This window comes from Dichomitus squalens (assembly GCF_000275845.1).
Source record: "Dichomitus squalens LYAD-421 SS1 unplaced genomic scaffold DICSQscaffold_81, whole genome shotgun sequence".
Lineage (NCBI taxonomy): Eukaryota > Fungi > Basidiomycota > Agaricomycetes > Polyporales > Polyporaceae > Dichomitus > Dichomitus squalens.
Window position 1 is genome coordinate 71721 of NW_006766963.1, and position 16429 is coordinate 88149.

General features: G+C 52.3%; 3 protein-coding genes across 3 annotated transcripts; 1 reads left to right on the plus strand and 2 right to left on the minus strand.

Annotated features, from left to right (window-relative positions):
• Positions 1–3348: 3348 nt before the first annotated feature.
• Positions 3349–5060, minus strand: DICSQDRAFT_130184 (uncharacterized protein; the record flags this gene model as incomplete). Its single annotated transcript, XM_007370942.1, has 9 exons — positions 3349–3616; positions 3674–3729; positions 3782–3842; positions 3888–3903; positions 3957–4109; positions 4215–4359; positions 4701–4870; positions 4929–4966; positions 5026–5060. 9 exons carry the CDS (start codon positions 5058–5060, stop codon positions 3349–3351), a joined length of 942 nt encoding a protein of 313 aa, XP_007371004.1.
• Positions 5061–9866: 4806 nt separating this feature from the next.
• Positions 9867–12524, plus strand: DICSQDRAFT_113295 (uncharacterized protein; the record flags this gene model as incomplete). Its single annotated transcript, XM_007370943.1, has 15 exons — positions 9867–9994; positions 10053–10116; positions 10179–10232; positions 10291–10326; positions 10380–10439; positions 10490–10639; positions 10701–10833; positions 10922–11215; positions 11271–11357; positions 11418–11459; positions 11508–11563; positions 11623–11750; positions 11808–12190; positions 12250–12283; positions 12344–12524. 15 exons carry the CDS (start codon positions 9867–9869, stop codon positions 12522–12524), a joined length of 1830 nt encoding a protein of 609 aa, XP_007371005.1.
• Positions 12525–13266: 742 nt separating this feature from the next.
• On the minus strand, positions 13267–16164 carry DICSQDRAFT_163949 (uncharacterized protein; the record flags this gene model as incomplete). The annotated part of the gene is made up of 6 exons (XM_007370944.1): positions 15954–16164; positions 15584–15895; positions 15345–15518; positions 14019–15288; positions 13551–13964; positions 13267–13487 (listed from the first exon to the last, which is right to left on the minus strand). Exons 1-6 carry the CDS (start codon positions 15996–15998, stop codon positions 13267–13269), a joined length of 2436 nt encoding a protein of 811 aa, XP_007371006.1. The 5' UTR covers positions 15999–16164.
• Between the last annotated feature and the right edge of the window lie 265 nt (positions 16165–16429).

The window sequence follows — 16429 nt, forward strand, 5'->3', positions numbered from 1 at the left end:
GCCTGCGTATTTACTCGAGTATCACTTCAGATGTTAAGAAAGATGTCTGCATGGTATGATCAAGGGCTGAATTGACTTCGGAAAAGCACTTTGTGACTCACAGGAAAGAACAACGCAGCTCTACAGGCAGCCGGAGCTCGCGCACTTGGAAATGGGCGCTAGCACTGCCGGATTTGGTGACTCCGACACTCTCACTCTCTCAGAGCGCGCACTTTCCACGATCTGTTGTCCGAGTCTCAGCTTCTGCAACATGGTATGCATACTAATATCGAGGTAAGTTCACCATCCATGTACAAAAAAACAGATTCTCTTCACTGTATGGGGCAGGCGGAAAGCCCGGGCTTAAGCCCGAGCCCAGCCTGGCCCAGCCCGAGCCTGCTACTAGGGCCCGGCTTGAAGTCTTGGTGAGCCCGAGCCCTCCAAAGCCGGGCCCTAGCCCGGGTATTTGAGCCCAGCCCGGCCCTGCACATCACTAAGTACCAACGGACGCACTGGCCATCACGAAGGAGAGCGCTGACGAGACTGCGATCCCCAGCAGCATCCTTGAGACCAAGTCTCGCTGTTTAGATAGGCGCCTCCATGACATCGCGAGGAGGAGTATGTCTGTCAAAATGGTTGCACTTCGAGAGATGATCGTGACTATACTAGCACATCTTGCACATCAGCGTAGCAGAGGATAAGGGCCAGGTTGTCACGTACTTCTGAAGGCAAACATGTCGTTCTACATGCCTCTGTAGTGGTGTCCTGAGCAGAGACGGGGTACGTATACGATGTAAGCTCTCCCAGCCCGTTGGCAAATGGGGTGCTTGTGACCAACACTAGAGCGGAGGTGGCATCCTGAAGTCGTTTTCAACTCGTGAGTATGTACAATAACCGCGCGTAGCCAAAATTTGTGACTGGAGGTTGATAGACTTGGCAAGTTCGAGGGAAGAGCAATAGGGTGCGGGCAACAAATCCGAATTGTTAACACGTGGATTATTAACAGCTTAATAACCTGTTAATAAACAGTTAGAAAGGATGAGTCTAGATAGCCATGTCAAGAATTGTTCAAAACAAGGACCAATTTGAGAGTCCTTTTGACTCCGATAACAACAATAGACCGCTTTCATTGTGTTTACTGTAGGCCAGAGTAGTGCTGCTGTGAACTGCAAGCTTGGTGCCTCTGATTTATGCAGGCCGCTGGCCAAAGCCGCCAGTGAGCTTGGTCTGATTAAGATCTCAAAGGGAGAGCGGGACTCGTCGCTACACAGCTCATTGATGTCATGCCTCGTCAGATATACAGTACTTGCAATGGCGAGGTGTCTCTGAGTTCTAGGGACTCTGTTGGTCGACTGAGATGTTTATTACTCAGGTCAACAACTTGTGAACGTGTGTAGCGCCTGGTTAATTAACCATAAATAACACATGTTAACAAGGGGTCCAAGGGGGCGTCCGTTAATAACGGTTCGTTATAAACCATTTTCATTGTTGACCGCACCCTAAAGAGCAACGAAGTTGCCACGGACGATTGTCCAAATATGTCCAAAGTTGATTGGCGCCAAGGCGCTTGCAGCAGCGCATCGTCTTCGTTCACGGCGATTACTGGTGTCTGAATCACAATCTTTGCAGCTCTTCATACTGGCATCGCACTTGACTCTTCGCAAAGGCAGTGAACGCAATTCGATGCGACCAAGATCACGGTTAGCATGCTTACCCCGTGCAGATGGCTTGGCGTCGCTGATGGGGTTGTGCATGGCCAGACAGCAGCTGTGGGAGTCCGCGAAGCGCGGCCGTTCAGTCAAGAAGGTAAGTTTGCTAGCAGCAGCCTAGTGAATTTGGAAATGGCGTGCCCAGTGTGACTATTCCTGGGGTTTCCAGGGCCTATGAATATAAGCAGCAAGCGTAGCTCCTTTTGGGAGGTGAGAATCACTATGGGCCTGGCGCCCCCGGAAAACCCCCGGTTCGACAAGGCAAAAAGTGCGTTCAACGGTCGCACCGTGGAAATGGGATCTCACCGTTGAATATCACCCGTCAGTTATCCGCGGCGGCAACGTGTTTTTACATCCGTAGAGATTTACCACCTGAGACGCCAAGCTGAACGGGGTTATTCCACGGTTGCTCTCGGTGTCCGCAAACAAGTCTGCATGTGCCGGCCCTAAACATGGGCGCCAAATGCCAGTCGCTCTGATTCTGACCATTCTCTCGTCTGCATCGACATTCTCCTGTTGCTTGTGACATCTGACTTTCATGGAACTATTTTAGGGTGCGTTGGGTACATGACTGCTGTCGTGTCTACATTTCTTGGTCCCCTTTATCACCGTTCCTGGGGTGTGCATACAGTACCAGAGTCGTCGGGCAGAGCCCAGTGATGGACGGTCAGCATAAGGTAAGTCGCAATCTTCAGAGTTGTGAGTTTCTCAGGTAAGTCCAGCTATGTTGTTTGGCCATTCTGGCAAAGATGTCGATCAGGTAAGTCACTCTTCTCAAATATCTGCATTCTCCCCGGTGAGTATTTGCTGCTCTTCCCTGAATATCTGACTCCGTCTACCCAAACTCCCATATGTGTCCTTAGTTTTGGCGTGGATGTACTGCAGGAGTGGCAAGGGTCAAAAGGACGTGGTCGTTGAGAGTACCAGAGGGTCTCGAGCTTGCATAGTTTATATTGATATCCCTACCTGTACTATGTACTCAGCATGCCGTAATGCGACCATAACACTGCAATCTGCAGTGTGTTTAGCTACACTCTTGTACTGCATCATAAGTGATTCCCTATTGATTTCCAGCTGGCGCAAGCGAAGATCCGGCACCCGGAAACCGTGCAAATTCCCATGTTTTACAGGTGTAAATCCCGCCCTTCCGACCCGCTGTCTAACCGAGGTTTTTCTCCTGTCTGAGACCACGCCAGATTGACCGTGGAAAGCCGTCATCTTGACGCGCTTTTTGCTCGTCCATAAACCGGTGTTCGACCAGGGTTTTCTGCTCCATTTCCTTGGCCGGACCGCACTATTTCCTCGGTTTTCCCCTGTGGGTTTTGCACAGTCCCGGGCGCCATAGTGAATGCACTCGTTTTACTATTCTTCGCTTGTATGGAGGCCGAGCTTACTACATCTGCCAAACTCATATCTTGATAGATTTGAGATATTACGAATACACAGCCGCGTATGGTATTTTCTTGCAGACGTGCCATAATCTCCCACTCTCCCCGGTGTCTCCTCTGGTGCGATCGAACTGTACAGGTGAGCGAACATACTGTACCAAGACCCCGTCCAACTAAACCTCAAGTCGTTCGGTGACGATAGCATAACAAGCCCCGCTGTCAACCGCATCACTGGTTGGCAAGAGCTCAGCTCATATGTTCCTCGATGTTTATTAGACCTTCAGGAATCCGGCACCATCGTCTCCGTTGCTGACCTCCTGAGCGTCGTCATCTTCGTGCGTGTTATCCTCGGTGAAGTCCTGAGGAGCGAGCGAACGTTGCAGGGAGCCAACGACCCTGTTGAAGACAATGGAGGCCCCACTATCCAGCTCCCCGTTCTGCGACGTCTGCGTGCCTGTTCCAGGCTCGTTGAGCGGCAGCGCTCCGCGCTCGGAAGCCTGGAGGTTTATCAGGAAGCGAGAGACCAGGATCGCGGTGATTCTGAGCACATAATAAGCTAAGAATCGTTGCTCATACGATGAGAACCCGCTGACGTACGGGGTCTCGAAGATACTGATAGCGCTCAAGTTTTGCAATGATTTGATGTTGAGCACCTAGTTCCTCGTACGTCAGGTGAGTTTTGACACGTTGACTGCTTGTACTTACAGAGACCAGCGTGAAGGCCATATGCAGGCAGTTCAGAATGAGCATGATTCTAGTGATGTGACTGCCCGTTAGAGTGGTATATTACGGAGACGGAGTAACTACCTACAGAAAGTAGATGGTACCTGAAAGACAGCAGTCAGTCGTCGGGTAGGAATGAAATAGACTCTACACTCACCATCGCGAAGTAAGACATCGGTAAGGCTGATGCCCTTGGAACCTCCCCACCGACGCAGGCCGCCTTGTCGTGCTAGCTGAGTCCATGTGATGACAAGCAGCAACGCGTCTGTCACAATCACTGCCAGGCGAGAGACTATGACAACTTCGGACGCTAGTCAGCCAATGGTTTGCGAAAAGGGCGGAGAAAACAATGGTGACGAACATCTATGAGAGAGTATGTCAATGGTATGATGTGTAACATGCGTGTATAACGCACTTTCGGGAAAGAGCGACTGGGATGAGATTATAGCCGACACAGCTAACAACCGGAACAACGAAACCGCCGAGTCCGAACTTGAAGCAGGCCTATCGGAGATGAGTTGGTACCCCTGCTGAAGAAGTCGCTTGTGTTGAATTGGAGACTTACGAGGTTTATGCCAATGGGAACGATGGATAAAACGAATATGAAGCAAGCCAGGGGCATGTTCCTACTTAAGCCATACGCCCGTAAGGCGGAGAAGGCTGTTGTGAGGCAAAGCGGCTGTCAGGCAATTGCTACACTCGGAAAAAGGAGTCGACTAACCACCCCAAGGGAAGTTTCCAAAGACCTCGAGGACGAAGAGCGTTGTCATATCTCTCGTACAACTAGTAAGACGTTCGATTAGAGCCACCGATTAGACCAAGAAGTGTGAAACAACAAACGTCTATTGAGTTCTCAGAAAATTATTCACAGATAGAATACGAGGCTAAAGGAGAAACATACCTCTGCAGATCGACGGTAAGCAGGGTTGAGGACGATCCATTGATACATACAGAACGCAAGATTATAGTATCTGTTCATATAGTAGAGAATAGATGGGCCAGTAGCCCTCTTTTTCCAAATGTATTTGGCCTCGTCGTCCAGAGTGATGAGATATTCGAACATAAGCATAGCTGTTTTGTGATGTAGTCGAACGTCAGATCCTTCACAAGGGCTGAATACTCTACCCACTCGAGACTGCAGCCCCGCAAAGGTCAACGTTCTTGAAACTGTAGAAGAGCGTTACTCAGGTACAGGTCAGTATGCGATACCAAAGATGGAAACATACACGGTCTCCACACCAGCGGCGGTGATGCTAGCCATCGGGATGAAGGGTTTGCTGAGGCTCAGAGGAGAATTTCGTGTCGCTGTGACCCGAGCCATGACGCCTTATCCTCTTATACTGCCTGTTGTACACCAGGTGGATGCGAATCAAGAACCATGTAAGACAAGAGTTCTTTTCTCCGACGTACGCGGCTAGACACGAAAGCGCTGTCGAAGTCAATTAGTTGCCCACGGAGGCGGCGGCTCCGTGGTTTATTGGCGTCTTGGAGATGTTCGAATCCCACCGCATTTGACACAACCAAACTCTACGTTGGTCTGTGATCTCACAGATCAGTCATTGAACGCAATGTAACACCTTCCTTGGGGCAGTGTGGTAGGGTTGACATGATGGAATACGTCTCTTGGACCGCTGGTGCATCATATCCCGGAGGCTTTGTAGCGGCTGAGAAGATAGCAGACCGATAAGTGCTGCTGGCTCCCACCGTCAAGGGGTGGGACCTGTGTGCAACATTGCCTTCGTTATATCACTAAGGCTCGTTCGCGGAGATGACGACTATACGGTTCCCCTGGCATCAGCAATCCATTGCACAGGTGGCAGATTTGCGGCCCTATTCCATCAACTTCTGAGCTTCGATATACTTACAAATAGGGATGATCAGCGTCAGATTGCGCAATGAGTCTATCCACAAAACGGGAGAAACCGGAAATGCACCTACGCGTCGAGGAGAAAGCCAGAACTAACGCGCAATGTTCGCAAAGGAAGAACACGGTGTAGATCCTCCATAATGCTGAAATGAGGGTTTCAAAGTGATTGTATGAGACGAATTCGGCTGAGGAGTCATCATGATCAAACGTACATTATCAATGCTACTGTGAGAAGATGATGCTAACTATGCATCAGCCGCGACCAAGCCAGGACTAGAACAGTACTCCCCCATATTGGCCCATCTTCACCGTGCGACGAAAACTTCAGATCTGGGGAATACCGTGTTGCGTCCCTTTTAGAAGGTATAGTGACACGACAAGGGCCGGTTCATAATGCAAGAGAGATCCCAGGCACACGACACGATTGTACGACCGAAGCTAGCCCCATGACTTCGGGCTATGCATCATCCCCACTTGCTGCTGCCCGCAGCAGCAGCTCAATCACCTCATACCCCGCGGATCTCGCCGAAGAGCCCTCTCTCCCATCTGCCCCTTCTGGCATCCCATATACCTTGGGGGGATCGTTCGAAGTGTCGTCCAAGTCCTCACCTTCCCCGAAATAGTCCTCCGGCGAAAGGGACTGATCCAGCGAACCCAGGACGCGGCCAAACCGGATCGAGGTGGCATCCGGAAGGCTCGTGCTATCAATGGTGAACGATGCAGCCGATTCTGCGACGGTCCTATGTTTCGCGGATTGAAGATGTAGCAGAAATCGAGAGACCAGGATCGCAGTCAACCTGACATGTGGCGTCACAAGGTGAGTACGGGGCAGCTCATACGGAGGTGGTGCTACCAACGGCTCGGCGAAGAGGGATACGAAGCTCGCTTCTTGCAAAGAGGGGCCGTTCAACTGGGAGCCAAGTCAGTTTTGCGTTCCAGAGACAGCGTGTGCTGGAGACGACGGACCTGGGACAGCTCAGTTAGAATGAGATGCAGAGAGTTGAGTGCAAGCAGAGTTCTGTCAGGTGCGGCTTCAGAAGGAAACTATGTGATTGCGAGCGATTGACAGGCGTACAGGAAATATATCATTCCTGTGCAGATCCGCCATTAGAGGCAGCATCAGATATATTGGGGATGTCCACTCACCATCTCGCAGTAATACCGTAGAGAATGTGTTAGTACTCAGCCGCAGTCGCTTTGGTCGCGAGACAGAGCGCCAAGTGATCACGACGAGAACGCAATCGGCTATTATCAGTGAAAGCCGAGATACAAGCGTGACTTGATTGCCAAAGCTTTGTCAGTGCTCTGATTGAATCTGATTGAAACATGGATGAGCTGCTAGTGGATGGCGTACAACTATGGAGAGGTAAGCATGAGCGAGCGACGATGGTATGGATACTGACTCTCGCGTGACCGAGGCAGGCGTGAGGACGTTGCTAGTGCACCCCAAGAAGGAAACATTGAGGCCTGTTAGTCCGTACCAGAAGTTTGCCTACGAGCGTCGCGGCGCTGGCGGCGGTTAGTAGCTGCATAGATATTGACAGTAAGACGTACCCAATTGACCACAATGGGAACTACAGAAAGACAGAAGATAAGTATCGAGAGTATCCGACTTCTACACAGTGCATATGCGCGCATCCCGGAAAAAGCTGATAGCATTACTGGTAAGGCGGGATATCAATGATGAGAAGACACTACACACCTGCCCATGGAAGATACACCAACATCTCTATCACGAACGTCGTCTGCACTACATGGGTACATCTGTGGTTGTCACGGGTGAAGTAAGTACTTGCACACACGATGGAATGGGATTCCATTTACATCTACGGTTATGTATCAGAAAGATCTTCAGTCCTCTTGACAGTGAGGAGAACGTACTCTGTCAGACATTCCAGGAATGTAGCCCATCATGGTGTAGACAAACGACAGCAAGACGAGATATTTGTTCAGGTAGAACAAGACGGCAGCGCCTGTGAGTCTCCCCGACCAGAAATACCGTGCTTCCTGGCTGGTGATGATGAGGGACTCGTAGATAATGAGAGCTGTGGTATGTCAATGGACGATTGACAGGTTGGGAATATTTATGAGATATTCACTCACCGGTAGCTGCAATCTCGCAATAATTGTCGATGACACTGAAGTAACGTATGTTTCAGCACTTGCTTCCTTCAGACCGCGATAAGGTACGCACACTCCTGCATACTCCGCAACAGATATAGTTGGTGCATCACGAGACATCGTAGTAGAATGACACAAGGAGCGGGAAGGACTAGTGGAGCAGACGCGGTGGCGGCGCGGCACCGACAAGCAGAAGGTATGGTCAAACCCAAGCGAGCTATAAGGCTCCGGAGATGATGGAGCACGGGGCTTGTCACGGACTCGACATCCCGATCGCTATCAAACCTGTGAAGCTCGTTGCCTTATACAGCTGCATAGAACGCACATAACTGCGTACCAGAGTGGTCGAACTGGATCCGTGAACGACTCGCAGGATGCAATAAAAGGATGCAGTAAAAAGGATGCAATACCAGCGTCGTGAATTCTGAACTGGCTGGACATACCTCAGAAAGTCAACGATACCTCACCGTCCACCTGATAATACCCGAAAGAAGTGCTCTGTGTGCGACGCCCGGATGGGAGAAGCGCGGTGCTCGGTCACTGGTGTTCTTATCTATGGCGTTACGCAATATCTCTCACAGGCGCTAACCTTCATACTCCACCGAACGGTTGCGAATGCGATCATCGATGTAGCTTCGCCCTTGAGGCGGCCATATGTTGTTCCTTTCTGGAGACGCTCTCCCACAAGGACATGTCGCAAATTGAGCTTCTACTTATATCTTTCGGTCTAGAACCTCCAGCAGCGTCCAAGTGCGGCCTTCGATGATGCATGGCCACTAAGAGAAAGATGGCGAAGCGGACCTACCGCTGGAGCGTTGACCACATCCGTCTAGACTGGGGAGGTCTATACCCACAAGCTTCAGCAGCAGACAGGAGGTTCGGAGAGATGAGCGATTGGTGATGACAGTGCAAAATCAGGCCACCGGGCCTGGAGGAGTCCGAAGTCCGATGGAATGGTAGGCGCCTTGTCCACGTGGCCGTCTCTCGGACGTCGCAAACCACGGTCACCATAGCCTGAGTACTTGACCCACCGTTAGTACTTACCATCGTACAGCGGACTCTCGTTGTGATTTGCCGAACTCCGCTGACTCTCACCTCGCTTCCAAGATCATGAGGGGTCAGAGTCTATGCTCCAGTGCCGCACATACCGGCTAGTGCCGCTAGAGCTTTGCTTCTTCGTGACCGGTTTAGCGCTTCCTCCGACATGCGTTCTTCAACTTTCTTTCGCACCTCGGGACGACATACGTCGCAAGGCCAACCTTACAGCTTCGCCTCATTGCTCGAGATTCGGCCATAAGTCTGTATCTGGCGGTAGTGCTCCTGCTTTGTCATGGTATCTGTAACTATTGGATTGCATCGGAAATCTGTTTCCCTCATGTCTCCACGTCAGGTGGGTCAGTCATCACGAGCATTGGTCTGCTTGCTTCTGAGGTTGAACGGCGCCAGATGGTTGTTATCACCAGTCGTTCATGTCCTCAGTTGACTGGATGGTCTTGTGCTGGGACATTTCCTTCCGCTGGTCGGTTCTTCCGCCGGTCGACGTGTTCTTCGCCAAAAAGGGCACATATTTGGCCAGTAGTACGCATGGGTTTCAGAAATCCTATTCAGCGTCAACATTGTAGGTTGAAAAGATCTGCATATTCTTCTATTCACATGCGGATCGCGCACTGAGTAGGATCATTACGTTGTGCCAGATCTCAGGCAACATAGGATGTTACCTCCCATCCTCGCCTCAAGCGCTCCGGGGTGGACGTCTCAATTATCACATATCTTGATTGCGCAGTCCAGCCGAGTCCGGCTATGTGGGAGAGAAGGTACTGCTCCTGGCGAGAAGGACGCTTAGTGGATTCGGTGTATTGTGTGCACGGCATTTGCCCTGAGGGAGAACGAGGGTCCTACACTCTGAACGGATGATATGTCCTGATTACGACGATATCCCTGTTGTGTCTAAACAGCTCCCACGACGTCTCGCGATCTCGGCGGTGGAGGCATTCGAGTGATGCATACTTAAGGAGCGCAGAAAGAGGTCAGTAAACCCATCATCCCTTCGCCTTTCAGTGTGCTTCCTTCACTCGAACAATGTCTCAGCAAAAGACCACCAAAGAGGCTCACGTCGACGTCCTCATCATTGGTGCTGGGCCCGCCGGCATGGTGTGCGCGAATGCGCTTGTCCAAGCCGGCGTGAACGTTCGCATCGTCGATCAACGGTGAGCGTTGTCCATGCCTGTCAAGTCGACTTTGACAGACCTTTGATGCCGATGCTAGACCCGAAGGCCTGATAGCAGGCCAGGCTGATGGTTGCCAGCCTCGTACACTCGAGGTTATGCAAGTACGAGGACCGAGCTTTCCCCATCCTCTCTCTTAGTGACGCTGATTCGTGCTGGCACGTAGAGTTACGGTCTGGCGGAGAAGATGTTCAAACGGGGAGAGCATCTACACAAGTCGGTCAGCACACTCTCGCGCAGGTTCTCTGTGAATCCGCCGAACCTGCTTTCTCTTCTAGGTGTTCTACAATCCCAGTCCCAATGGCGGCATAGAGGTAAGTCACCAAACTCAGATTAGCTGCAGGACTCAACGACGAATGTGCGATAGAGAACGACACGCTCCGGGTCGATCAATGCTCCCAGCGCACGATGGGAGTATGGGGCAAGTGTTCCGCTAATTGACCTCCCGCCATCTCTGACATGGGCTTGGGGCCGCAGGTTACTCTCCACCAAGGCGGCGTCGAGCAGATTTTTGAGGAGGCCATGATAGAGAAAGGAGCTAGGGTGGAACGCTCGACCATACCCACGGCGATCGAGCTGTCGGAGAACGCAAACGATTTGCAGGATCCGAATGCGTACACAGCAAAGGTGCGCCTCTTCGAAAACCTATACGGCAATCTGAAATCATACTGAAGGAGATATGAATCAGGTTACGCTCGACCGTCTGGATCGTAAAGAGGACAATACGGAGATTGTGCATGCGAAGTTCGTTCTCGGCTCTGATGGGGCCCACTCATGGGTCCGTAGGATGCTCGGTATCAACATGGAAGGCGACAGCACAGGTACGCCTGCCATAGACGTTTATCTTCACTGGATCCCACAGCTGCCCTGTTGCTCACGATGGCGCATGACGTCTCAACGAATACGTAGACTCCATCTGGGGCGTGGTCGACATGGTCCCTGACACGAATTTTCCGGACATCCGCGCACAGTCCTTCGTGCATTCACACGATGGCACACTCTTCATCATCCCACGGGAGCGCGACCAAGTTCGCCTGTATGTCCAGCAAGGAGCGGACAGCGACGTCATCGACCCCATCACCGGGCGAGTAGATAAGAACCGGACGAGCCCTAAGAAGATACTAGCACAAGCACGCAAGATCCTAAGCCCGTACCGGATCGAAGTGAAGGATGACAAGGTCCCCTGGTGGACTGTTTACGTCGGTGAGTGTCACCGTCTGACTTTTCTAGACCTGCGCTTGCTTATAGGCATGCACAGTCGGACAGCGGGTTGCTGAGAAGTTTGCTATCCGTGACCGCGCGTTCATTGCCGGGGACGCATGCCACACACATTCGCCAAAGGCTGGTACGGGCGCAAAGGCTTCATCAGTAACTGTTCACTACTGATCAGTATGACGGTCTTCAGGTCAAGGGATGAACGCAAGCATGGCTGATTCCCATAACCTTGGTGGGTACAGTATATCCCTGCTTTGACCTTTTGTTGATGTCATCTTAGCTTGGAAGTTGACATATGTCCTGAGAGGCTGGTCCCCAATCTTCCTTTTGAAGACGGTAATTAGTCCACGGCCTTTTGATCCATGAGCCAGTGAAATGATGATCAACTCGCCTAGTACGAGTCAGAACGGCGAGCATATGCTCAGGCCCTGATCAACTTCGATAAGGGCTGGTCGAAGCTCTTCACCGCGAAGCCCCGCACTGAAGAGAACCAAGACGGGATCACGCACGAACAGTTCCTCAAGTATGCTCTCCTCGCGTTCTGCGATTAATATGCATCTAATGTGCTCCGGCTTGACAGCGCATTCAAGACATTCAGTGGATTTACATCTGGCATAGCTATCCACTATGGGCCCTCGGTGATAGTCGACGTCACATACCAGACTCTCGCGAGCAACCTCGTTATCGGCGAGCGAATGCTCCCGCACATCTTTATTCGGGCAGCCAATGCGCAGCCTGTTGAAATTCAGGACTTACTCCCGGCGGACACTCGATTCAAGATCCTCGTCTTCGCTGGAAACCTCTCTATCGACAAGGACAAGGTGAAGTTGCAGACGCTCGCAGCGGCGCTGGACAAGCCCGAGAACTTCTTGAAGCGATATGGGCGCGGAGATGTGGAGAAATGGGAGGTGTTCGATGTGCTGTGCTTCAGCTCTGCGAAGCAGGATCAGGTCGACTACCTTGGTAAGTAGCTTCTCTATCTTAACGGAGTGCCTTCCCTGACTGCCTGGCTTGTCTACCAGATTTCCCTGAGTTCTTCCGCCCCCACTACTCGAGGTGAATATCCACTTCTTTCGTTGAGAGTCTGAAGCTGACCCCTTATCATACTATTCGTAGGGTATTCCTGGATGACGAAGATATGCACGGACGCTCGGGAGGTGGTGGATACGCCAAGTACGGCGTTGACCAGAGCGCGGGAGCGATCGTAGTTGTGAGGCCGGATGGATATGTTGGAACCATTGCGTCTCTCGACGGCGTGGACTTCATTAACACGTACTTTGCTGCGCTCTTGGTCTAGCGCACCACCCAACTCGGGTCCTATTTCTGGCCAACATCATTCGTAACGCCTTCCATGTCATGTACATAGCGATTCATCGAGAGAGCTGAAGTCAATATCGATGACCATGTTTCTTATCCCTATACCTCTCCTGTCCTACATTCTGCGAGGGCTCGTAGTGATGTGAATACAGACATCACAGATTCGGGCAACTCGAAACTTGCATTCAGGACTAACACCGGTGAATCCATCGTAATCAGAGCCACTGTAGGATCATTACCTGGTTGGGTGTCCCATCGCAACCCCCTTTGGAAGTTTTGGTAAAATAGTGTTATATGCTGACCACAATCATTGTGCAGGGTGGGGCAAGTGTGAGATTAGGATAGGACACGAAGAGATATGGTTGTCTCAACGTGGCTCAGGTTACGATGCTTCTATGCCGGGACACGGCGTCCTACAGCTCAATGCTCCCGGTGTGAAGCTCAATATCGTTCGTCCCCGATCAGAGCGCTGTCCTGGGGACGAACAGCCGCCAGAGCGTGTTCTAAGAGACGCATGTTACTTAGTGGCCACAGAAAGAAGGCACGCGTTGATTTGACGTTCATGCGGCGAACGAGAACAGCCCATTATGGAATCACCGGGCCAGTTGCGACGAGCACACGAAAGCAGGCAGAGCATCAATCTAATTTGGTGAACAGACACAAGGTCATTTTACAACAAGCATAATGCTAGAATACGCTCCAGGAAGCTCCAAACTCGTAGTTCATGCAGAGTGCTCTGGCTCTGAACCTTCCGGGACCGTCGAAGGACGGGAGGGAAGAGCGGCGTGTCGATGAGAAGGGGATGAATGCAAGACAGAAGATGGGGACAGATGTTCTACAATAGGCGATGTAGACGCAGAGTGTTGCTGCTGTGTCTGCGTCTCCTTGTACTTCTCGGGCGTCTTCGGGAGCCGCAAGTTCAACGCCTCCAGGTCCTGCGCACCTTGAACGTGTATCGCGTTCCTCCGCTGCGGTCCCGGCCTCTGCCATCTTGGCCGAGACTCACGCAGTTTCCTGACGGCGCGCGCGGAGGCCAGACGTCGTTTCCAGTGACTTGGCAAGCTCTCCGTATCAGACACAAGGCCCGTCTTGGGAGGCCCGTCAAGTCGTACGTGGTCCAGTATGCGCACGAGATTTATGCTGATCAGGTCTGGGTCGAGCGCCGCTAGCTCCTCGAGCGCGAGGAGGATGTAGCCGGATTGTCCCGAGCCGAGGGCATTCGTGCCATGGTCGGATGCCGTTAGATAACCCTCCAGATCCTCCAAGATTCCTTGAAGATCGTCGCGGATCTTGTTGAAGACGATGAGCGGCAGGTCTGGGCGTGTTGAGAGGCTGAGGGCCATCTCGCAAGCAAGGTGAAAAGTATTGACTTCGTCCGCTTGTTTTGCCAGGCGCGCAAATTTGATCAGGCTTTGTATCACTGGGATTTCGGGTCAGATTTTGACAAAGTCAGATCGCGGAAACTGTCACGTACCAGAAGAGGCCACGGGAGCCTCCATCTTTCCCCACAGACTTCGCATGAGGTCGAACGAAGCCCTCTTGATCGACTCCTCATGAACGAGGAACACCGAGAGACTCTCGAACAGACGCTGATAAAGATAGATCGTCTCGCTGCGATGCTTGAAGTCCTCGAATGGAATCGCACGACAGAGGCGATCCGCTATCAACAGCGTCTTCTCGATACTCGCCACTTCGCCCTTGGCAATCCTGGGCAAAACGTCCGCGACCAAGTGCAGAAGCAGGGCGACTCCCCCATATACGTCTTCAGCGTGTCTCCAGTGCGGAATTCCATCCATCATCCCGTCCGCACGGTGGTAGATGATCTCGTGGAGACAGTCGACTGCCGCAGGCTCCTCCGTGTCGCTGATGCACGCGCGGACGACGCGCTCGAGGAACACGTCATCCATGAACATCGCGTCGGCACCCGCAAGGATACGGTGGTCCAGCTTGGCCTCTACCTCGCGGGCGATGGCTTTCTCGCGTTCTCGCCAGCTCCCGAAGTACTTACGGTGGACCAGACTTCGCAGCCAACCGGAGACGATACGGCTGCGGTGCCTAAAGAGCGATGTCTCGACGTAGATGGGCCACTGCCTGCGATCCCAGCCTAGGAAGGAGTAAAGACGGCGAGCGAGGTAGGATAGGAGACGCATGAAGGCCTGGGCTGTGAGAAAGACACCCATAGCCTGAGGGGACTTGTACGGACAATCGCCTCGCAGGGTAGGCAGTAGTGTCGTGAAGACGAGGAAAGACAGGGATATGGTGACTAGCACAGTCACAACGCCAGCTACAGCAGGGTGTAAGCTCCAGAGCAAATCGAGCAGCCCGGCAAAGAACAGGGCCATCGCGATCTGCAGTAAGATTGGCAAGAGAGCGATGGTGAGGGGGATATGCCAGCGGATGAACCCGTCGTGACGTAACTGCCGGATACGGGCATTCTCCCGATGAGAGCTCGCGGTGTTGCTGATGTATTCGCGGAGCCATTGCTTGGTGAGAATGCCGATAGAGGCTGAGACAAGGCTCAGGACTAGACTAGAGAACCAGAGGATGTTGATTCGAACAGCTCGAGAACTGACGTGGAACGTGGGAGGGCTAGTTGACGGCGAGCTAGGGCCATTAGCAGAGTTACCTGCCAACTGAGCAGAAATCCGCGCAAGCAGGGCTGCGGAAGTTTCCGTCGGGTCCTGTTGTAGGAGTTTGTACGACTCGATGTTGAACGCGGTCAGGACAGCAGAAAAAAGACCGGACTGATTCCGGGACATCAATGGATATATAGTCTGCGTGACAACGCAAGGCTACTCACAAAGACTAGCAGACTATCAATGTCCTCCTTCCAGCCTCTGACCATATGTTCGTCATAATCGCGAAGGGCTTTGACGCAACTCCCCCACGCGTCATTTGGCCCTGGTCCGAATGATGGAGGCAAGACACTGCTCGTCACGTCGGGTCCGTCACCAACTACGCCGTCTGCGTGTGTCTACGCCGCGCAGTGGAAAGCGACAGTCAATCAGTTCCTGCCAAATTTGATGGGAGACCACTCACCGCTCGGCGTGTATGCTGCTCGCTGTGGAAGCTGCGACTCCCACTACTGGAGGGTTGGAGGATAACGGTGGCCTGCGCAACAGGCGCTTGTATGATCCGGATGTAATGTGCAGAGTCGAATGGTGCAAAGGCTCCAATGTGCGATAGGTGTGAGGGTTCAGCAACATCAGACCTTGAATCATAGCCCGACTCTGCGAGATCGGAACGACCGGTATCAAGGTCTCTCTCTGATGCGATCGAGGATGACGATACACTAGTCAATGGGATTGGGGATGCTCTCCGACTGACGGGATTAGATGAGATATGGAATGACTGGGGCAGTGGTCAGTCGAATCATGCCGTAATGTCACGTTCGTGTCTGGGAGCGCACCTCGAAGTCCAGCGAAGATCTATCCGCCGCGGCGCGAGCAACCATGCTTCGGTGACTCTCAGCCGAGGATTAGAGTGGCGAAGTGTTAAGAAGAGTTTGAGCGATCTGGACGCATTGACGGAGTCCCCCAGATCCGCGCCTTCCTACCGATACTTTGGTTGCGCGTCCCACGGTGTACAGCCAATGTGGACAGCGCCATCACCAGGTCGTGATAAAACCACCTATGTAAGTGGGTCAGGTCCATTCCACAAAGTGACTGCGTACGCAACCGCAAGCAGTGGAATCCAGTGCGGTACATTGTGCACGGTCTAGCCGTTTGCGTCAGTGATCATGGTTCTGCTGTGCATCAAAGTGGTCAGACACACGACTTTCGTGAGACAATCATTGCCTACCTAGTACATCGAGCAGATCTCCATTCAGTGTGAAGCCTCGTACATCGCAACATGCCACGTCCCAATACCGTGCTAGCAAGTAGA